At 35.3% G+C, this 23929-nt stretch overlaps 1 protein-coding gene and 1 long non-coding RNA gene across 2 annotated transcripts; both read left to right on the top strand.

Annotated features, from left to right (window-relative positions):
- The first annotated feature begins 1281 nt into the window (after positions 1–1281).
- LOC114280011 (Pentatricopeptide repeat (PPR) superfamily protein) lies at positions 1282–3641 on the top strand. The gene has a single exon (XM_028222323.2). It carries the CDS (start codon positions 1339–1341, stop codon positions 2710–2712), a length of 1374 nt encoding a protein of 457 aa, XP_028078124.2. The 5' UTR covers positions 1282–1338; the 3' UTR covers positions 2713–3641.
- Positions 3642–5787: 2146 nt separating this feature from the next.
- On the top strand, positions 5788–22593 carry LOC114280068 (uncharacterized). Its single transcript, XR_014336395.1, has 2 exons — positions 5788–5899; positions 22250–22593. It is a non-coding gene; the product is annotated as an uncharacterized LOC114280068 (long non-coding RNA).
- Positions 22594–23929: the final 1336 nt, after the last annotated feature.

Here is a 23929-nt window from a genome sequence, read left to right as displayed (position 1 = left end):
TTTCTTTTGTCCCAAGTATCCTTACCTATAAATTGAGCTCACCTCTCAACTTCTTTCTATGGTTCTTCTCATATCTCTCTCCATTTGTTATATAAATTTAGAGTTTAGATCAAGAATGTTTAAAGTGAAAGTAAGCATTTTCATAAAGGAGAAGAGTTGTAGATTTTATGAAACCTTACATTCCTTATGGCTTAGAATTTGGAGATCTATGGAGAAATATCGAGATTCGAGTGTTGGCGACAAATGAGATTGATTTGAGGTAATTCGGGTGGTATACAATACGATTCATTTAAATCTCTTTGCAAAGAGTTTATTTTAATGACTTTCAATTTGTAATCCTCTTAATTATTGTGATCATTTGATAAATCTTGTGAAATCATTATGTTGACACGTTTGAGTACTCTGGTCATTTGATAAATTCTATGAAGTTGTTCTGTGTAGTCAGTGTTGATTTGTTTGGCTAAATAACGTGAAAATGCTTCGTAAATGGATCGAGTAGACTTTGCCAATAGCTTGGACTAATAGTCCGGATAAGCGGTTGTGCTTGGGTGAGGTGGGTGAGGTCAATCACTGGTCATGTACCGAGTAGGACTAGGTATTCGGTCCTGGATAAATTATCATCTGTCGAGTTGATTTGTTTGTGGAATTCGGGTAAATTGGTTGATTATCGAATCTAATCGGTCGTGTAATTGTTGGATCCCTATTGATTTATTCTCTGCCCGAGCCTTGTTATTCCTGTTGTATTGTATACTTACCGAATTAATTTATTTTTCAGATGTGGAGCAAATCTAGTGGCGATTGGAGTTGAAGTGTTTAAAGAATTATTGAGTTTGAGATTTTTGGATCTACCACTATTTATTATTTTTGGAGATTTGTATAAGTTATAAATTATAGACATTTGTGTAATTATTTTGGAGCCAACTTGTATTTTTGAGGTTATTAATTAGTTAGAATTTTAAATTTGAAGTTGAATTGATTTATTAACAGCCAGAAGTTGGGGCGTTACATTGCTGCTGCTCTGTTGTTGCTTTGGTGTTGATCTGTCGCTGTCTTGGACTTTGTTTATACTTGCTCGTTCATAATATTTTAATGAAATAGAATTTTAGAATAAAAAATTTGATTGAGTGTATATATAAAAGTGAGACTAAATAAAATATAAAAAGTGAATTTTAAATTATAATTTAACTCAAAATTTATTGAAGCAGATGGGGATGCTCTAAGAATCCAAACTAAAATTGTTGTTTCCACCTTCGGGCGGTAAACCCGTAATTTGTAATATCAGTTATATCATTTGGCAACTGAAATTTAAATCACACAGTAAACCGTTAGAGACCAAAAATGGCTAAACTAGAGAAGGTCTCACCTTTCAGACTCACTTCTCTCCTCCGCCTCCAAAAGGACCCCAACCTCGCTCTCCAACTCTTCCTAAACCCTAACCCTAGCCCTAAACCCTTCCGTTACTCTCTCCTCTCATACGATCTCATCATCACCAAGCTCGGCCGAGCCAAAATGTTCGACGAAATGGAACAAATCATAGAACAATTGAAGAACGAGACTCGCTTCGTCCCCAAAGAAATCATCTTCTGTAACATCATCACCTTTTACGGCCGTGCTCGCTTGGCCGACCGAGCTCTCAAAACATTTGATCAAATACCGTCTTTTCGATGCCAAAGGACCATAAAATCTTTGAATTCCCTCTTGAATGCTCTGTTATCTTGTCGGGCATTCGAGAAAATGAGGGAATTTTTTGTGGGTATTGATCAATATGCAGTTCCGGATGTGTGTACTTATAATATATTGATCAATGCTTGTTGTTTGTGCGACAATTTGGATAGTGCTTGGAATGTGTTCGATGAAATGCAAAAGAGACGGATTTGGCCAAATGCAGTGACGTTTGGAACCTTGATTAGTGGACTTTGTGCGAATTGTAAGTTAGATGAAGCTTTTAGGTTGAAAGAGGCTATGGTGAGAGGTTTTAGATTAAAGCCTAATGCTTTTGTTTATGCTTCATTGATTAAAGGGCTTTGTAAGGCAAATGAATTGAGTTTGGCTTTTAAGCTTAAGGATGAGATGTTGAAATGTAAAATCGAATTGGGTTCGCGGGTGTACTCTACCTTAATTAGTGCTCTTTTCAAGGTCGGTCGCAAGGAAGATGTTATTGGAGTTTTGGAGGAAATGAGAGAAAATGGGTGCAAGCCTGATGCAGTAACTTATAATGCAATGATCTACGGGTTTTGTCAGGAGAAGGATTTTGACGCAGCATTTGGTGTTTTAAGTGAGATGGAAGTGAAGGGGTGCAAGCCAGATGTTACTAGTTATAATGTAATTATTGGTGGGCTTTGTAGGGACGGAAAATTGAGAGAAGCAAATGAATTATTTGAAGATATGCCTAGACGGAAGTGTGCTTCCGATGTGATAACATATCGGACGCTATTTGATGGGCTTTGTGATGGGATGCATTTCAAGGAAGCTGCATTCATTTTGGATGAGATGGTTTTCAAAGGTTATGCCCCACGTACTGCAAGTATGATGAAATTTGTTGATGAGTTGTGTCAAAGTGGTAATCTAAAGCTGTTATGGACAGTTCTAAATAGTTTGGCAAAAGGAAATTTAATTGATGTAGATACATGGAGAATGGTGGTTCACATGGTGTGCAAGAACAATAAGCTTTTAAATGCCTCTGACCTTGTTGAAACATTGCAAATGTCATAACTGATGATCTTCCAATTTTGTATTGTTGATTATTTCTCTTGGAGTGACTGACAGTCTTAATTTTCATCATCATGCGCCTAGATATATCTCTCCGTGCCTATCCATTTTCCATTCAGCTTGTATGTTAAGCAGAGTAGGTGTTAAAACAGGGTAAAATCCCAGTCTGCCATACCTTTGGGGACAGCATGGCTCTAAAACATGATGTTTATAGTGATGAAATAATTTTCACCATCACATTCTTGCATGGAATTTAATTGTGAAACACCTGCTAAGCTAAGGTTGCAGAGTTGAACCAATAAGAAGAATTTGCAATATAATGTCTGAACTTTTACAAATTACAAAAACATGTTGGTAATTCATTCCTCACATTCGCTTTTGCCTTTTTATACAAGACATGCCTCCTTAGTATGATTTTGTGTATTTTTATTTTTTTATGAGAGATTTTAAGTTTAGCACATGACAGTGGTACTGATTTTGATAGTATGGTCTCGTAGAGTTTCTACAGTTATGTCTTTTGGGTTCATTTTAGTGGCACAGATGCTTCATGGGAGGAGCCAAATCTTAGTGTCCATAATGGAGTAGACTTTTAACACATTTAGGCTAGAAAGATGTATCCCACAATCTAGCTCTGTCTGGTATTTGCAAAAGGAAAATGACAGACTGAAAGTCAGTCTAACACTGACAGACGTAGAATCTTCTGAATGGCAGCTACTTTGATTGGGTTTCCACCAAAGCTTAATCATTCACTCCCGCGTGATTTGGTGTTAAGTCGAAAGTCAGCTTGTATAGCATTGTTCTTTTCAAATAATGTCTTTGCCAGATTTATATGCAGGTCACGTTGGTTACACTCAAAAGACATGATCAAACATGGCTACATTTTGCTAAAAAACAACAAATATAATAATGTCTCTAAAACTGAATAGGAAAAATTGGTCGTTCGAAATCACATCCATATCTTATGTATTGTGTTTGTGCACATCATGGGGTTCTTGTTGGTTTTTGATTTACTTGCCACTTACTTTTTTGTGAAAGGATAGCAAACTAGAGTGTCATTTCTAGAATGTTTTGCTTCTAACATTAGCAGTATATTGTGCACATCATGGGGTTCTTGTTGCTTTTTGATTTTCTTGCCACTTACTTTTTTGTGGAAGAATAGCAAACGAGTGTCATTTCTAGAATGTTTTGCTTCTAACATTAGCAGTATATTATGACCTGCTTCTACTCAAGTTTGGCTCAGCTGCAAAAGGTACAGTCAGAACCTGGAAACCAATAGTCATTAGAAATATGGAATCCATCCACTTTCAGCTTGAATAAATGCATCGAGATTCGAGGTTTGTACATAGCACAACATACATGCACTTTCATTGGCATCTTTTCTTAGTTCGGTAAGATTTTAGTTGATCATATGGGCTGTAATTGTCCTGTAACCACATTCGGTTATCTTTTTTACAGTGTTTTGCTTGCTATTCAACCACCTCATCAGCCAGTTTGAGCTCCCCTTTTTGATACTTAGCCCTCCCTCCCTCTCAAGAAGTAAGAACCCCCAGTTGCAATCTGAATTCTTAGAGTCAGTGTTGGTCCACAATCAAAAAAGATTTATCATAGGATATTCAATGAAAAGGGTTTGGATCTGAATTCTTACAATTAGTGGAGGTGTACACTCTAGCCGCCAATGTGACTTGAGATTTCATGAAAAGACTCAGAAATTTAATGATGTTTTTTGCAGAGTTTAATTTAACTGGCAGAGGGGTAAAAACCAAGACTAGAGCTTTCTAATCCTCTTGATGAAGATAATGAAGAAATGCAATGGTGCAAGGAAGAAGCTATTAAGATGACAAAGGAATGCCATCTACATAAGGTGGTTTGTGTTAACAATGGTGATGATCTTAGGCGGTCTAGTATTAACATATTAACTATGTAACGTCCGAAACTCCTGTTGAAGCCAATCCACATGTTTCAGCTCCTGCCATGGCATCAATCATATCAGGACCTAGAGATGAGCAAGGGTGTGTGTTACCATGTACTAAATAATGCCTTATGCCCATTAAATGGTTGCTATGCTATTTGCATTTCTCTTAACAGAGTATGCTGCACAAGTAGAGCTCTTTTGGGGTGCAATCTCACTTCAAATTAGTTTTATTTTTCTATGGAATCATTTGCATAATAGCTGTGCTAACCTTGTGTTAAGTTGTGTTTGGACCCTCTTGCATTGTATGTATTAAGTCATGAAAAATTTGAAATCTTAATGTTGCATTTATCAAATGTTGATATTACATTATTATTCTAAGATTCTTAGTTACAGTTTTAAAATAATTAGTTATATATCATAATTTCCTTTCATTATTAGATGCTTCCTAATAAATTTAACTTGAAACATGTAGCCTTTCCCTAAGGGGACCAACATAGTGATTGGCACCTTAGTGATAAACCTAAAAATTTCAGTTTCGAAAATTCGAATTCTTTTAGAAGCTGTGTTGGTTTTAATGGAAAGGAGTTATCTGTTTACTGTTTTGCATTTGTTTACCATCCATCTTGTATGGGCACTGGTGTGAATTTTGGTTATCTTTGCTATGAGAAAATGATAGAAACAGTGTCCTCATTGTGTAGCTGGAGAAAGGTAGATAGATGAGGGAAGCCATGGCCATTCCACTTGCAGCTTCAACCCTGCCTTGGCAAGTCATGTATAACCTTATAGTGTTAAATGTATCTCGATTTGTGAGGCAACGAGTTAATTATCATTAACTAGTAAAGCTTTGGAATAGAGATTATTCTATATTAGCAATAAAACAGATAGCAACACAATCTGAAAAAATTGAAACTTGATGGCTTGCAAATTGTACAAACCCAAATTTACATCTTAAAAAAAAACCTCCAGATTTTCGTTGGTGTATATGGAATTGGTTGATTATATCTTTTTATGGCAATGTGTGTTCCTTCCTTATACTCTGTTTTTCGAAGTACTTTGGTAGTGATGAGCAACAAGATACTAGACTACATTCCAATTTCAGTAGGCCTTGTTTCATTTTAACAATATGTAAAGTTTTTGCCTTTTTTTTTTTTTTTTTTTGTTAAAAGCAGATTAATCAAGTTGGAAATTGGCAATTTTATTTGTGATTTGGTTGAGGCTATGGAGGGTTCCTAGACGGCACGACTTATACAGGCCGGCTAAAAACAATTGGATTAACAGGTACATTGTACTTTCTACTCAGTCAACTGGAATTTGGTTTTATGTGTCCTGTTGATTAATCCATTCTAGGGATCAGCTCTGACTAAAGCCAAATTGTATGGTATACATTCTTTAAAAATTGGTATTTTTTTTTTGTTTGAACATGGGAGATTGTAGATTGGGTCATAGGATCTAACCTGTGATAAGACCATCGACCTCCTAGTGAAGTGAAGAGATTTTGGCTAGTTGGGTTAGACTCGGCATTAAAAGTGTATAAGAAGAAAAATTAGATCCCAAAGTGGGCTTATTTATGAATCAAAGTGTTAATGGTTAGGACTTAAAGTAAAGGTTAAATCAAAGTGAGTTTGTCTTGGTTAGGAGGCAAAGTGGTGTTGTTGGTTAGAAGGTAAAATGGTGATTTTGATTACAAGTTAAATTGACTGTAATCGACAGTTCAAATTCATTTTTTATATCCAACTGCTAAAAGTTGAAATGCATAGTATGAACTTTTGAAGGATGTTTTATAGTCAGTCTTTCCCAAACAAAAGATTCCCAAGTGCAAAAATTTTGTTATTATATGAAGTCAACCTTGATTGCAAACATTAGTTTTGCAGTCCTCATTAGATACTTTATTTTTATGTTTTTATACACAACTACAATTCCCCATAAAAGAAAAACAAAGGGTAAATGACGCTCATTTCCTCAAGATTTAAAGAAAATACAGTTAGTTTAATACTTTTGACATTATTATACTGACCTCCCTTTTATTATGATGACAGTGACCAAAATTAGTGCCAATAATTGGTAGATCCTGAAATATATAAAGATAAATATACATTTTAGTATAAAAAAAGATTATAACATTATTTTTTCATTTATACGACTAACGAGGTACTGATGAAAAAGGACTTTAGTGCTATAAAAATTAAAATATTAAGAGTGATCAGTGTAATTATGTCACAAGTAAAGAATTAACTATATATATTTTTAAATTTCAAGAGAGGTGAGTATAATTTACTCAAGAAAAAAAATGAACAGTCCTAAAGTTGTCTTCTATACAACACTTGGTGAGATTTTGCTGGTTTTAGAACTCACTTAGAATTTCACTAATAAAAAATAAAAATGTCAACTATCTCTCTAAGCAATGTTATTTTCATCTAGTTAGGTGATTATTTTTAGGGAAAATGATACGCAAACTCACTTTCTAGACTCGATGATGTGTAGGTGATATGATTGGTTGATGATTAGAGAATATATGATAGATAGTGTTGTTTTTAATATTCTAATTGATTGTCACATCACTGAACTTGAAAATTGAGTCTAATTTTTATTCTTGAATATAAATGCTCTTGTTTTAGCAATCACTTCGCATGTCATCAATTTTATTTTTTTGATTTTAATAGTTGACTTACCTTTTGTCTTGCTTTTGTTGTCGTTTCTTCTTGGATCTTTTGAGCATATAAAGAGTTGGAATAATTTTATGGGCACAAAATCGGTTATAGACAATATATGTGGCCATACGTATAGAATGGAAGAGTTGAGCAGACTCTCTATAACGTAGTTGGTTACCTATTCATGGAATTAGTTATTTTAAGGAGTTCAATATGATCTCTAATTGTATTAAACTTGAGTCAAAGACAAATTACAACCTTGTCTAGTCATAGACATTGTAGGACTTTCTGTCTTATGTACCTGAGTACATCATAGTGTATATTTGTTACAAAAAATACCATCTCGTCATTGTAAAAAATAGAAATGGAGAACTAACGGGTCCAATCGTAATTATCATGTGGGAAAACCATAGCATTACCATGTACTATACCTCTCTATTTGTGTCTCATCTCAAGATAACAAAAATGATTTGAATCGTTCATCTTGTAAATTCAACAGTAAAGATGAGTTGTACAAAAAAAATTAGTTTCAGAAAATATCATTAGACACATAAAAAAGTTACCTTTTGTTTTTTTTTTCTTTTTTCCAAGTTTGGACGGCAACTATTAGTTTAAACTTAAACCGTCTATTTTATAAAATAAAATACAATTTGTTTAACTATTCATTGATATTCAATGAAACTGATTTTTTATATAGATAATTTTCATTACAAGGTTTATGATGTGAACGATTTGAATCATAATTGTAGGTCTAAAATGAGACTCACAAAATGAAATATAGAAGATAGTAAAATAAAAATGTGCTATTTCCAGTTTTGTGAACGATCAATATTTAAAATTAAAATAAAATTATGTGGTTTCGGAATATGTTTGTTTAGCACACCTTGTGGAACAAATCAGTGTTGCCGTTGAAATGAATCTGGCCTGCTTGTCCATACACGTCACTATCGAAATGTAGGTAAATTACTACTAAAAAAATTCATGATCTCACAACTTTAGTGTGACAGTAGATAATAGGTGCCTCTCCTGAGCTCAATTTGAACAAGGATGTGTCTATTTTTATAGAATTTTTATACAAAATACTTGATCAGAATGATACAAATATATCATTGAATTATTTTGGTGATTTATGTCATCAGAGCACATGACAATTACAGGATTACTATATATATATATATATATATTATTTTATATTATCGAAATACATGATAAGATATTATTTATTTTCATTAATTCTTTAATAGCATGTGACAATTATAGGATTACTATATATATATTTGATTATTAGATATCGCTAAAGTATATGATAAGATATTATTTATTTTTATTAATTTTGTAATAATTATTTATAAACAAAGGAATCAATCATGATAAGGTATTATTTATTTTATTATTTTTCTTTTATTAATCAATAAAAATATAATTTTCTTTAAAAAATTTAAGCTATTTTTATAAATTTTTTATTTTAAAGTACTAAAATGATAGTATTGATTTTTCATAAATTTATTTATTTATTTGGTTCATAATTGGCGGAAGAACCTTTTGAGCAAAGTTGAAGTCCATATGATGGAGTCTAATAGACCCACAAAGTTCCTAGAAATATGGGCCGGCGGCTATTCATAGGTACCCCAACATTGAAAAATTATTTAATAATTTCGGAACACTACATAATTATATTCTAAGTTAATTATCAATTTCTTTAGTTTTTATGTTTTTTCTCATTCCTAACATAAATTATGAATTCTTACTTCTTTCTACTAATCAAAATTTTATAAAACACCGTATATCCATACTCTAAAAATACTGAATAATCATTCCCCAACATCCGCAAGCCATCCTAATTTAACACACTTGCAAAATGCAATCAAAATCTCAATCAATCAATCAATCTCTCTCTCTCTCTCTCATAAATAGCTATATATAAGCAAGTCACACCCAACCAAATTCCATCATATCTACTCTGTTCCATTGATTCCATTTGCCCAACTCTCATATCTCCTCCTCTGTTTTCACTTTCAAAATACTCCACATGGCTCTCTTAAGCAAGCTTTCACTTGTTTTCTTTTTGTTAATCTGCTGTGCTTGTGCACCATCTTTAGAAGCAAGGAAGATCTTGACCATGGAAAACAAGAAGGTGCCTTCTCTAGAGGATAGTTTGCTCCTAAGTGCCCTTCCCAAGGGCACCATTCCACCACCTTCTTCCCCAGGTGGCAAAGGCCATTCCATGGTCATTAATGGAAGGGTGTTCGTCCTCCCCCTGCCACGCTTGGACCGGGTTTTGCAGTCAGTCCCTAGCCCCGGGGTCGGCCATTAGACTTCTTTACAGAAAATTATTAGATAGTTTTGGAATAGCATGGGACTTTGTTTACGTCTGCCTCTGTCAACCACTTTCTCAGAAAAAAAAAAATAATAAATAAAAAAATTATGTCATTTTATATTTTATATTTTTTAGTTTGATGTATATGTGAGAAAAATATAGATTATATAACATTTACAAATTAGTAATTTCGTAGATTTTTTTTTTTTTACTTCTTGATGTAATATTCAATAGTGAAATTTGGATATGATATTTTAAACTGAACCCATTACAATAATATTTTAGACGTCGCATTAGTTTAAAAAATAAAAAATATTATTTATAAAATTTGTTAAGTCATGCTATTTCTTGATTTAATGCCAGAACATTTGAGTTGTATTTTTATTGTGGATAAGGGGTCACTGCTGTGCGTGAAGCACAGCAGTGACTGTGGTGCCTCAATTTGAGGTGTAATATGGCCTTATTTTTATGATCTAAACCGTCCATTTTGTAGGATTTGTTGAGTACTTCATACCTACCAAAAATCATATTAATCGGATATCAACAACTATATGATCGATAACCAAAAAAATAAATAATAAGTTTTATTTTGAGAAATAACATAAATAATATGCAATCCGATCATATAGTTGTTAATATCCGATTAATATGATTTTTGGTAGGCATAAAGTACTTAACTTGTCAAATTTTAAGTTAATTGGAAGTTAAAAACTATGTTATGATATCAGGTGTGACTTAACGTGGGACATTGGTTTATTGAGAATTTATTTTCAACGTTTAAGCAAATACAGTACTTTCATGAGGACACATGGCATTATTATTTATAAAAACAAAAAAAAAAAATACTACTAAAACTAAGGTTGAAGCACCAATAAATTCAAAATAGTAATCTTATGAATTGTTTGGTTCTTCTGTTTTTCTTATAAATTCAAAGGTCTTATACTGGTGTAAATTATATAAAAGGTCAAAAAAATAACGAGTCATAACTAAGCATTTGGATCATAATCAAAATAATAATCACAATAGGTTATAATCATATAATAAATATCACAATAAATCATAATTAGCACCATAATCAATCAAAATTAAAAATTACAAATATTATAACTGGAAAATATGATATGCACCTCAAAATTAGAGTGAATTCTATGCATAGTAGTGCTTAATGAGGATAAACACAACCATTCGATTTTTATTTTGGAGAAATCGCCCATCAATTGTAATTTGAAAAATATTAATTTTAATCATTAGTATTGAAAAAAATTATTGTATTAATTTATAATTGTTTAATTATTTTTCAAATTTTATCCTAATTTGAAATCTCCTCTTAATATTTGAAGTTCACTTTTCCAATTTCTTGAAAGCAAGCAGTGTTTTTTTTTTTTTTTTTTTTTTTTTTTTTTTTTTTTTTTGAACAGTAGCAATTTCATTTGATTAAACTGCAGAAGAAGTTACATCAGATAACGACTCTCTTAGAGGAACAGGATAAACAACAACCCACGAAACAGGGAGTGAGTTAGAGGCATGGGCCTTCAGTCACATGCATGATCGTTTTATATAAATAATTTATTTATTGATTTATTGTACACCAATTAATCAACTTTTTTTCAAACTTTTCTCTCTTCTTTTAAAATTATTTGCAACATTATTGGTGAAAGTTTGGGCGAGGGGAAGGGAGGGAAATTGAGGAATGGAGCATTGTTCATGCTGGAATGGTTGAAAGAAAGGGAAAATTGTGTATATATATTATTAAATTGAATAATTAATACAATAGGAGAAGCCTGTATTTATATACCGAAAAGAAACCTAAATAAGTATAGAAGGAGATAGAGATACAAGGAGATAGAGATAAAGATAGAGATAAGTATAATATAGATAAGTATACATTAACAACCCTCCTCAAACTCAAGGTGGATAAGCATTAACCAACTTGAGTTTGAAAACTAGATCACTGAAACGACCAACAGGATGAGCCTTGATGAAAATATCAGCAAGTTGATCAACAGAAGAAATAAAGAGAAGATGAACAGTGTCACGTGTAACATGTTGTTGAATGAAATGACAATCAATCTCAATATGTTTGGTGCGATCATGGAAGACATCATCGTGAGTAATCTGAATGGCACACTGATTGTCACAATAAAGAGAGGTAGCAGCAGAGAAAGAAACATCCATATCAGTAAGGAGCCAACGAATACACAAAAGTTCCTAAGTAGTGTCAGCAAGAGTGCGGTATTCAAACTCAATACTAGAGCGAGCAGTGAGGGATTGTTTCTTGCTGTGCCAAGTAAGAAGAGAATCCCCTAAGAAGAAACAGAAACCTGTGGTGGAGCGTCGATCAGTAGGATCCCCAGCCTAATCAGCATCAAAAAAGGCACGAAGCTTGAGAGAAGAGTGAGCAAAGTAATGGAGTCCATGGAACATAATGCCTTTGAGGTAGCGAAGCATGTGAAGTAGAGTAGTGTAATGTGGGGTACAGGGAGCCGACATTCACTGACTAACAAGATGGACAACATAGGCAATATCAAGACGAGTCACAGTGAGATAGACAAGATGTAGATCGGCTTTTTCGCGCCCCCTTGCGGAAGTTTGAAAAGAGGCCCTACAGTTCGAACTCCCGCGGTTCTAAATCTCATCTCACAAGTGCAATGTGAAATTGATAATCACCAAAGAGTCCAAATCCGGCAAATCTTTTGAAAAATTGATTTTAAATCAAAAATGCCAAAATTGGACTGCTTTACCAGATACAGAGTCGCCACCTAAATATTTTATTTTAGGGAACTTTAGGAAACCCATGACTCGTGCCAAAGGCCATGTGTCTGTCATTACCAAAGTTGCCTCGGCTCGGGAACTTAGGTACAAGAGGGGAAAGTCATGAATTGAGCACCCCCGCTCGCCCGATCAAAGATCGGCCTTTACTAATCATGATGTGATTTTTTTATCAACATTATATGCTCTTGTTCCGGTTATTAAACTAGCTTTACTATGTGATGCGCACCAGCAAGTATAGACTAGTTTGCTCAAGTTGGAACAATTCAATTTCATGTTTGTCTTGAAAAGGATTTGATTTTGCCACCTCAAGTGGGCTTAAAGTTTGCGAATTTGCTACTCAACAAAGTGGGCTTAAAGCGGTGAATTTGCCACTTGATGTAGTGGGTTTAAACATACATTCGTTGAATAGTTCCAATTCAAGCAACAGACCTTCATCCATAGGCATTTAAGCAGTTTATCAAATAAGCATTTAGCCTCATGGTAAGCATGCTAGTCATGGCAATCACTCACATTCATGTAAGTATGCTAAAGCACTAAAAACTCACATAGTACTCCAAGCAAAGACAAAACAAAAGAGTTAGAAAAATGCATAATTCCTAACTATACAAGATGACTAATGCAACACATACAAAGAATGCAATTAATAGGCTCGGCTACTAGTATGGCATATGGATCGATTTGATAACGTGCGGTTAAACATGTATTCAAAGAATTATTGAAATAACAATGCCGTTCGAATGATACGCCAAACCTTGGTGCATGCAATACGAATGAATGGATACAAGCATAAGGTATGCTAATTGAAACATGTCCCTAATCTAACTATCAAAAGTGAATAAATAAAAGGGAGAAAGATGTGGGGTTAGAAGACATACACATTATTACATTACGCTCTCACGAATGAGAGTCTGAATGAATAAACTAGTTAACCAAGGTAGGTTAAGCTAATTAAGCTAATTATTACAAAACTTGAATAAACAGCTAAACTAATTAACTAATTTATTACAACACTTGAAATGAATAATTAACTAACTATCTTTATCCTCTCCATTCAGTTGTTGTAGTTGCTGGGGCTTTACCTTGTTTCATGGCCGCTATGGTAGCTTCCGCCATTAAGGATATGTCCAAGACTTCCACATAAATAGGCAATTTCAACACGCCCACCCGATCGAACACCTCCAAATCCAATCCACCTTCAAATTTTCGTACTTTCTTATAATCAGTATCCACCATGTGTGGAGCGAACCGTGCCAGTTCGGTGAATTTAACTTCATACTTTGCTACAGACATTCTTCCCTGTTTGAGTTCCTGAAACTCGGACACCTTCCGATCCCTGAAGCATTGGGGAAAATATTTATCATAAAAGATTGCATTGAACTGTGCTCACGTCATATTCCCATTGCCACTTCGAATCAGTAACCACCACCTGCGGGCTTCGTCTTTCAGAGTGTAGGTGGCTAGGAGGACTTTCTGAGTTTCAGAACAAGGAAATACTTCATACAACTTTTCCATCTCAAGCAACCATGTCTCAGCTTTCAAAGGTTCAATTCTACCATAGAACGTTGGCGGTTTCATTTTCATAAATTTCTGTGTCAGATTGATGATGTCAGTATTATCTGTCTCGGCTTGTGCCGGTGGAGGCAGAGGGGGCAAAGGTTGTTGTCTCTGTTGTTGTGTCCAGGCTTCAGTCAACGCTGCTATCATCTGTTCCATTCGGCCCATGCGAGCCTCTGAAGATTCACTTTCACCACTTCCCCTTGCACTGTCCATCTTACTATACAGACATCAAATGATAATAAATACAGGTATAATCTTATTCGTTTCCTTCAATTCATTTGATTTCAATGGACATTCAGTTTTCATATTCAGTTGCATTACCACACACTCACACATACAGATGAAATGCCCATAACTCTTACTAGGACATCCTAAGCTCATACGGACTTGTGTGTGCTGTAGAACATGTGCTTTGATACCACTCTGTCACGACCCAAACCCGCCCCTATGGGTTTAGCACCGTAACCGGCCAGTAATCCGTGGATTACCAAAGGCCTCTGAACAGATTAGCAAATAATAAGGGGCTGAGGAAGCAATAATACAAAATAGACAAGGTCCAATGAGCTGTGATAACGTACATGGGACAGAACATTTCATAACTTATATATATACATAAGCATGCCAGTCAAAGGACACCAATATTTACAAAGTATTATATCCCAAGACATGTCCTTACAAAACACATACAGAGACTAGCATGAATACAAAAACAGCCATAGCATTAGACTTCGACCGGAACCTCCTCAGGAGGCGCAACAGTTGGCTGACAAAACAGACAGAAGGCCATCAACTCTGGCCCTGGTCATGTGCCGGCTCACCTACATACATAATATAAACTGTGAGCGAAAGCCCAGTGAATAATAAGAGAGTAAAGGGTTTCAATAAATGAGTTCGTACAGATTCAGAAATCATAATTCAGTTCATATCAAAATCATAGTTTGTCCAGATCATATACAGACAGAAATCATAAGCCATGATTAAGTTTACGTGATACATTCATTAGCATAAACAGAGCAAAACAGAACAGAATGTATACACGTGAGGTTACGAATAACTAGTTCCATAAAGGAACCTCTGAATTCGGGCAACAGAACAGAATAGAAGCTGAGCCCCCGTGACAGGGCCTCCGGTACGGGTAACAAAGTGCAGACAGAAATAAGTTCCGTAAAGGAACCTCCGATAGCGGGTAACAACTAACAGATATCACGTGATGCTAAGAATGTCACGAATACATATCATAAATTGAACAATCATTCATTGTACAGAACATATCATTTCGGAAAACAGATCTTGTTTTATCACACAGAAAGTAGATACAGTTTGAACATAACTTTACTAAATTATTACTCACAGTTGGCCTTGAAACAGACAGACGGAGCAGATTGATCACACGACACGCGGCACGTAACCTACATAACACATAACAGATACACACTTGAAACACACGTTCTAATTGTACAAAACTTACGTCGTTGGCTCTTAGTGTATTTCTAACCTTAAATCCTCACTATAGAGTCTTAAACATGGCCTAGGAATGCATAGGATGGAATAAGGATGCAAAGATGCCTTGGAAATCATTTCTCAAATTTTGCTGAAGATAAGGTCCACGCTCGACGGGCGCTCGACCCCCGCTCGAGCGTGTGACACAGACCCTCGCTCGAGCGTGGCTTCCCCCGCTCGAGCGGGCTGCAAAACACACAAACTTCTAGGTATACGCATTTCACGCTCGAGCGTAACTCTCGCCGCTCGAGCGGAAATGCATGTACTCAGGCTTCACGCTCGAGCGTGAAAGTCCCCGCTCGAGCGTGGGTCAAAATTCTGGAAAATCCAGATTGACCTCCAAGCATGAAACTCGACCTTCAACCATCCAAAACTCATTTTTCTGGGCCAAAACTTTGGAAAACACTTGGTAACCCATAAAACAACATGTTTAAAGCTTCAATTCAAGAAATCATGGCCCACGAGTAAACCAATTTATGCAAAATCAACATGAACTCTAAGAACATAACTTAAATGTAACACGTATGAATTCTCATGACTTCAAATGCTCCAAAACATGATCCAAAACAAGATTAAGCTCAAGAATAGGATGAATTCATGGACTATAACAAAAATGTGGACATGCATATGGGAATTCATGAAGAACAACTCCAAAATCCAAGAATATGTGCATGCATGCATGAATTCACTCTCAAATCCAACTCTTAAAACCAATTCTAGCCTTTAAACTATAATCTTCCATGAACCATGCAAGAATTAATCTTAAATTCACAATTGAAAGGGAAATCTCCTACCTTAAACCTTGAATTCCAAGCCTAGAAGCTCAAATATGCAAGCTACTCTTCAATTCTCCTATGCTCCAAGCCAAACCTTGATGAATTCTATTTCCTACCTCTCCCTCTCTCTCTAGTCGGTTTTAGCTTAGGAAGATGAATGAAAATCATGCAACAAATATATGAAGCAATCTCAAGGTTGTCTTAGGTAGTGGGCCACTCAATGGCAATATAGTAATAAACTTAACTAATGTAATTTAGCTTATTTAATCCAATTTAATCATACCAAATCAAATTTCAATTAAATTTACCATAAAATTACATTAATTCTAATTAACACAAAACACTAATCAGTTTCGGATTCGGCCGCCGATAAGACCTTCAATTTGCAGTTTAAAACATAAAACATAAACAAATCATTTTATGGCAAACAGCTAAAACACAAGGATAATGCAATACATATGCAAATTAATTCCGGATTCCTTCTAAATTACTGTTAGGCATAACTAATCATGGTTTAGCATTAATCGGAGGTCGGGGTTATTACAGCTACCTTTCCTAAACTGGTTTTCTTCCAACTCCTCCTATTTTCTTCAACTCCAAACCTATAAATAAGAAGTTTTAAAATATTTTTTAAAGAGTTCACCTCTCTTCCATTCATTTTCACTTTGTCCTTACTCAGTTTTACCGAAAAGTGCAATGTTTCAAATGAAATGCAAGCCTCGAACATTATAGAAGCATTTGGAAAAATATTTCGAAAAAAAAGGATTTTAAGGTCAAAAATAGTTTGGCTAAAATGGGGTGCAACGTTTGGGATTAGAGCTTGAATCCAAATTTCTTCGCTAAGAATTCAAAAGATTGCATTGTGAAACTTTCATCATTGGGTATTCAGAATCAAGCGCCCAAGTCTTAAGGACGGTCAAAAATTGGGTGTCTATCTATAAGACTACCTACCAGCTGGTGATAATGAGTAGCATCAAAAAGAAGATCCCCGTTTAGAGAAGTGAGATGAGTCTGAGGATCAACAGGAGTAGAGGTAGACTTGCAATCGGTAAGACCAGCATGTGCTAAAAGATCAGATGCATATTTGGCTTGTGACAAATAATAACCAGTCGAATCATGGGAGATTTCAATCCCTAAGAAACAATTGAGAGTACCAAGGTCCTTTATCTCAAACTAATGATTGAGAAAGTGTTTGAGGCTAAGAATACTAGCCACATCAACACCGGTGATAATCATATCATCCATGTAAAGAAAAAAAAGAGTGGTGCCATAAGGAGTGGTTCGAACAAATAGAGTAGAGTCATATGAGCTGGAGGTGAAGTTGAAGTCATGGATGATGGAACTGAATTTAGAAAACCAAGCTCATGGGGCTTGTTTGAGACCATAGAAAGCACGCTGTAGTTTGCAAACCTTATGAGCTGGATAAGTAGACCTAGAGGAAGGTTGCATGTAGGCTTCCTCAAGAAGATCACCATTAAGAAAGGCATTTTTGACATCCATCTAAAAGAGATCCCAATGACGAGCAGCAGCAATAACAATTAAGCTACGCACAAAGGTAAGCTAAGCAACCGGAGCGAAAGTCTCCTCATAATCAATGACATATTTCCAGGTGAAGCCCTTTGCAACAAGACGAGCTTTGTAACGCTCAATAAAGTCATCAGAATGGGTCTTGATATTGTATACCCATATGCAGTCAATCGCAGTATTTCCAAGAGGAAAATCAACAACATCCCAAGTATGAGTTTTGTCTAAAGCCTGTAGTTCATCAATCATAACTTACTACTAAAGAGGATTAGTACAAGCCTCACGATAGGAGGTGGGTTCATAAGTAGAAAAGGTAGTAGACCCGACAATATAATCACGAAGATGAACATGTGGTTGAACTACCCGATGTGGACAACCGGTGGAAAGAGTTGTGGGGGGAAGGTTTGATGGAGAACTAGAAGACGAGCCAGAAGGCGCAAAGGAGAGTAGTCTGGACGGGATCGGGGTCAACAAAGGTGTCTCTACAAAAGAGGAACCTACATTAAACGCATTAGAAAAGAGATCTATGGAAGAATTAGTAAACATGATGGAGGTAGATGATGAGGGTAAGTGAAACGAGGATAGGGATGAAAGCATTTTATGCTCTCAGAAAACCACATGACGGGATACATGAAGACGCTTAGAGATAGGATCCCAACAACGATAGCCTTTATGTTCAATCCTATACCCGAGAAAGTAACAAAGACAAGAACGATGTTCAAGTTTGGTGTGTTCATGAGGTTGAAAAAGGACAAAACATGCAGACCCAAAAACTCGAAGATGTATGTTTGGAGGGCTAGTACCATGCAGACGTTCAAAAGGAGTTTGATTATGGATAACAGTAGTGGGAACACTATTAATAATATACACAGCAATAAGTGCAACTTCCCCCCAAAAGTTTTCAAGACAGGAAGAAGAAAAGCTCGAGTAGTGTCGAGAATATGCCGATGTTTCCGTTCAGCACGTCCATTTTACTGGGACATGCCAGCACAGGAACGATGAGGCTGAGTTCCATGACACTGAAGAAAAAGAGAGAAAATCCGAATCTCGATGCTCTATAGCATTATCAGAGCGAAAAATTTTAATGTTTTTTGAAAATTGGGCTTGGACCGTTGTTGCAAAGGTATAATAAATTTATTTAAGTTTAGATTGATTTTTCATGAGAAACAGCTAATTAAATCGTGAAAAATCATCAACAAAGATAACAAAATAATGAGATCCCCCTATACTAGTAGTAGGTGATGGGCCTCAGATATCAGAATGTATGAAATCAAAAGGTGCATGGGAAACAAAAATACGTTTATTAAAAGATAAAGTAGGTTGTTTTGCAAGTTGACAAGGCAAACAATCAAAATAATCGGGAAGTACATGACCTAACTGACCACTAGAAACCAAAGACTTTAACCTACTACCAGAAATATGCCCTAAGAGACAATGCCTAAGATGAAAAGGAAACAAAGAAAAATTAGATGCAAGAGCAGCTAACTGTGTAAAGTCCAGAACATAAAGATGAATGAGCTCATAAAGATGTCCATGCTTACAGCCGATCCCAAGAGTCTGTCCCGTTTGAGGGTCCTACACCAAACAACCATTAACAGAAAAAGGTGATAGTTAGACTAAGCTCACATAATTGACTAATAGAGATAAGGTTTAAGGTAAGGGCAGGGATATAATAAACATGTGGTAAAGACAACTACGAGGTAGAAATAGAGCCAACATGACTTATAGACATGAGAGAACCATCAGCAATATGAATAGAGGGAATATGAGTTGGGGGAGAAATGGAAGAAAATATAGTAGAACTGGAAGTCATATGATTACAACATGCGGGGTCAAAATACCAAGAAGAAATACCTGAAGTCATAGACAGAGTAGTAGAGGAAAGTATACCAGAAAGGTAGAGAAATTGCTTGAACATGGTCTCAAAATTAGTTTGGGAGAAAACGGTTCTAAAGGTTCAGAAAAATCCTCAGAGGCAGCAGCAACAGTGTGGTGAGCAGGCAAAGATCTAGACTGATTCCCAAGACGATGTGAACTACCCTTGCAAAAGCCATCGCGAGAGGAATGGCCAGTGGAAGAGGACCGGGAGGGATTGCTAAAACAATCCTACTGTAGATAACCAGGACCAATTTTGTTACAATATCGGCAGGGTCTGATTGGGCAATGAACCAGAAGATGAGTAGAAAGTAGGCAATGGATAGTTGGGTTGACAGGGAAGAAGAAGGTCGTGACTAAGGAGTGGCAAGAATAGAGTCCGCATGATGAGTCTGGAGAGTACCAAGACGAGTTTCCTCATATAACAACTCCAAAATAGCCTGCTCAAAAGTGGGCAGTAGAGTGTGATGAAGGAGAGATGCATGCACGGGCTCAAAATAGGTAGTGAGAACCATGAGAAATTGAACCAACCATTGCTGATTACGATATGTAGTGAATAAAGTAACATCTTCAAGGTGAGGCCATGGAGGTTCTAAGAGAGCAAGCTAACCCAAACAGAATACATCTGAGAAAGAAAGTCATTTATAGACTGACCAGGTTCTTAACACATGTGATGAAGCTGACTCTAAAGTTAATATTGATGGGCAAAACCGATAGTCTAGTATCGTTTTATCAAAAACTCCCAAATGTCTTTAGCAGGAGTGCTAACAGAGTCAAGCTGAAAACGACCAAATTAAAGACTAATAGAGGAAACAGAGGTATTCCGAAGCCAAGTAATGATCTGGTAGTTCTTCTTATTCCAGTCTTCTAAGCAGTTTTCATATTTAGCAGTAGTTTCAACGGGCACTGTCACTGGTTTGGTCACATCTCCGATGATAATACGCCAAAGTTTCTAACCTTTGAGGAAGGAAGACATGGCTTGGGCCCACATAACATAATTGAATCCATCAAGCATAACAGAAATTGAATGGGAGGCATCGTAACGATCCATAATAATATGGTGGTAGAATAAAATAAATAGGAATAGAACTGTAGAAGCAAAATTAGGTAAAACAGATCATACCAGTGAGTCTGGAAGGCCAAAAATAGATGGGAAATGGCTGAATGGTGCAGAGATGACGTCAGCAAAAGGTTGAATGATGTCAGTAAAGGCGTAGTGCACAATAGCAGAGGGAGGCGCGGCGCACAATATTAGAAATGGTGCACGCGAGTGCACAGTAGTAGGAGCGGCGCACGTAAGTGCACGGTTGCAGAAACGGCACACATGGGTGCACAATAGTAAGAACAGTGCACACAGAAGAAAAGGCTGACGTGAGCAAGCAATGGAAGGGCGCATGTTTTCATGTGGGAAAGTGAAGGTAGAAGGCTGGACGCGCCGACAAGAAAATCGGCGTGTGCGGAGATGTGTGGCGACGGGCCTGGTGGCGTTGGAACCAGGGCACAATTCCGAGCACTGTGGTAAAAAAATTTATAAAATCTTGGTCAAAAATGATAACGGAACAGTGACGAAACAGTGTTGTGGAACAAAGAATGGTGTATTGATGAAAAAGAAGAGAGATGCTATAATGCCACTGTGTACGGGCAATAAGCAAGAGGAAAAAGTAGCTAGGATTCAAGACCTACACTTTGATACCATGTTCGAATGGTTGAAAAAAAGGGAAAATTGTGTATCTGTGTTATTGAATTGAATAATTAATACAATATGAGAAGTCTGTATTTATAGGCTAAAAAGAAACCTAAATAAGTATAAAAGGAGATAGAAATACAAGAAGATAGAAATAGAAGGAGATATAAGGAGATAGAGATAAAGATAAGTATAATATAGATACGTATACATTAACAGTTCAAAAAAATAACGAGTCATAATTAAATATTTAGATCATAATCAAAATAATAATCATAATAAGTTATAACGAATATTACAATACATCATAATTAATATCATAATCGATCATAATTAAAAACTATAAATATCATATATAATATACATCTCAAAATTGGAGTGTGAATTCTATGCATAGTAGGGCATAATGAGGATAAGCACAACCATTCTATTTTTACTTGAGGGGAATCACCCATCAATTGCAATTTGAAAAAATTCTTAATTTTAATTAATATTGATAAAATTTATTGTAATAATTTATAATTATTTAATTATTTTTTAAATTTTACCATAATTTGAAATCTTCCCTTTTACAATTTCTTGAAAACAAGCAATTATTTTTCTTTCCTCCATATTTTTTAACACTAGCAACTTCATCCGATTAAACCGCAGAAGAAGTTAGATCAGATGATAATAACTCTCTTAGAAGAGCAGGAGAAACAACAAACCACTAAATAAGGAATGAGTTAGAGGCCTGGGCCTTCTGTCACATGCATGATTCTTTTTTGGGAAAATTATCAAGAAGTCTTCTTTGAAAAACGTGTAGTTTATTTAGTTCCATAACTTTTCGTTTGTACCCAAAAGTCCAATTATGTTATTCTTCTTATCTGCCTTTCTTCTTTTATGCCTTTCTTCTTCTCTTTGTGATTTCTGAGGATCATTGATGAGTAACCATATCTTGTTTCTTCTCTTTCTCTTTCTCTTTCTGATATATAGTCACCGGAGACCAACGACTACCATCGATTGGGATTCACCGGCAACCACCGACCGCCGACTTCTTACCTCACCGACAGTAAAGAAGATATGTTTACGACGAAAAAAATGAAGAAGATGAATAGATCTACTCAGATCTGGAGTAGATCTACTCAGATCTGATGTACATCAGATCTGAGTAGATCTACTCCAGATCCGACTAGATTTGAACAAAAAATAGTTGTCAGAGTACAATCCTCTCTCTATATCCGCCTCTCTCCTTTGATCTCTTATTTTTTTTACATTTTCTCTGCTATGTACTTCTCTTTTTCTGTTCTAATGGAAAAAAAATTTCAAATTCTGAACAAATTGTTTTCGAGTTTTAGTCACAAGCGGTGAAAATTGTAAAATTTTGCAGTTTCAAATTTTTTTGGTGCTAGAATGAATCATGGTGTAAAACTGTAAAATTTTGCAGTTTCATAACATGTTTTTAGTTTGATTAATAAAAATAAATGCTTAATAGATTTTTTCTTTGAAACTGTAACATTTTACAGTTTCAAAACTTGTTTTTCAGTTTGATTAATATTGGAGATTATTTGCTTAAACCTTACAAAAATTGAAAAGTAGCATATGTTTTTCCCATTGTTTCTGTTTTTTGTCGTTCCATTTTTTTTTCTTTTAGTTTATCAATATTTAGCACATTTTGCTATGTTTTTTCGCTCTAATTTCTTCATTTATTCTTTTTTTTTTCTAGCAATATTATGCACATTCCAGTGAGTCTCCAATGATGTTCTTAACATCCAGTGAACGTTATGAACATTCCGGTGATTTCCATTAATGTTCATAACAATCCGATGAACTTCCGACAATACTCCGGCGACTTCCTGGTGATGTTAAACATTCCGACGAGTCTCCGGTGACTGTCGACGGAAGTCCGACAATAGTAGGATGTAACAGCGGCTGTAAATTATAAAAAAAAAAAAGGATTTTTTTATAACAATTAAAAATATATAGGACTAATTGGTGCAAACGTTTTGTTTGGGGATTAGATAGGTCTTGAACTTTGTATATGGGACTTATTGGTAAGTTCCCTTGTTTTTTTTATAAATAGTTTATTTATGGACTTTTATTTCAATTCAAAATATGTCTCAACACACCTAATTTAAATTCATAAATTTTAATTTTTAATATATCTTAATATGATTTTACTAATAAGGATAACACATATTAAATCTTAAAATATTTTTTTCTTTTCATAGTACACCTTAATCAGTTATTTATATTTAAATTTGTGTATCTTCTTCCCCAAAAGATCAAAGTTATTTTTTCTTCTTTTTCTTCTTCATCCGCCTCTTAAAACTCCAATCTACCACTACAAGAAAAGTGGGCTTATAAGACGGAACTATTTGCGACGGCACACTTGCCGTCTCAAAAAGTCACTTTTTGTGACGGCAGAAAATGCCGTCTCAAAAAAGTAGAGCATTTGCGACGGCATAATTTGCCGTCTCAAAAAAGGAAAGTATTTGCGACGGTATTTTCTGCTGTCGCAAACACCCTCCTTTTTTGAGACGGTATTTTCTGCCGTCGCAAATACTCTGTTTTTTTGAGACAGCATTTTCTGCCGTCGCAAAAAAGTGGCTTTCGTTTTTTTTTTTTTTTTAGTAAATATTTTTAAAATTTTAAATATATTTTTTAGATATATCT

Source organism: Camellia sinensis, chromosome 7 (genome assembly GCF_055761805.1).
Source record: "Camellia sinensis isolate YWXY chromosome 7, ASM5576180v1, whole genome shotgun sequence".
NCBI lineage: Eukaryota > Viridiplantae > Streptophyta > Magnoliopsida > Ericales > Theaceae > Camellia > Camellia sinensis.
This window is presented reverse-complemented; position numbering and strand designations above follow the sequence as displayed.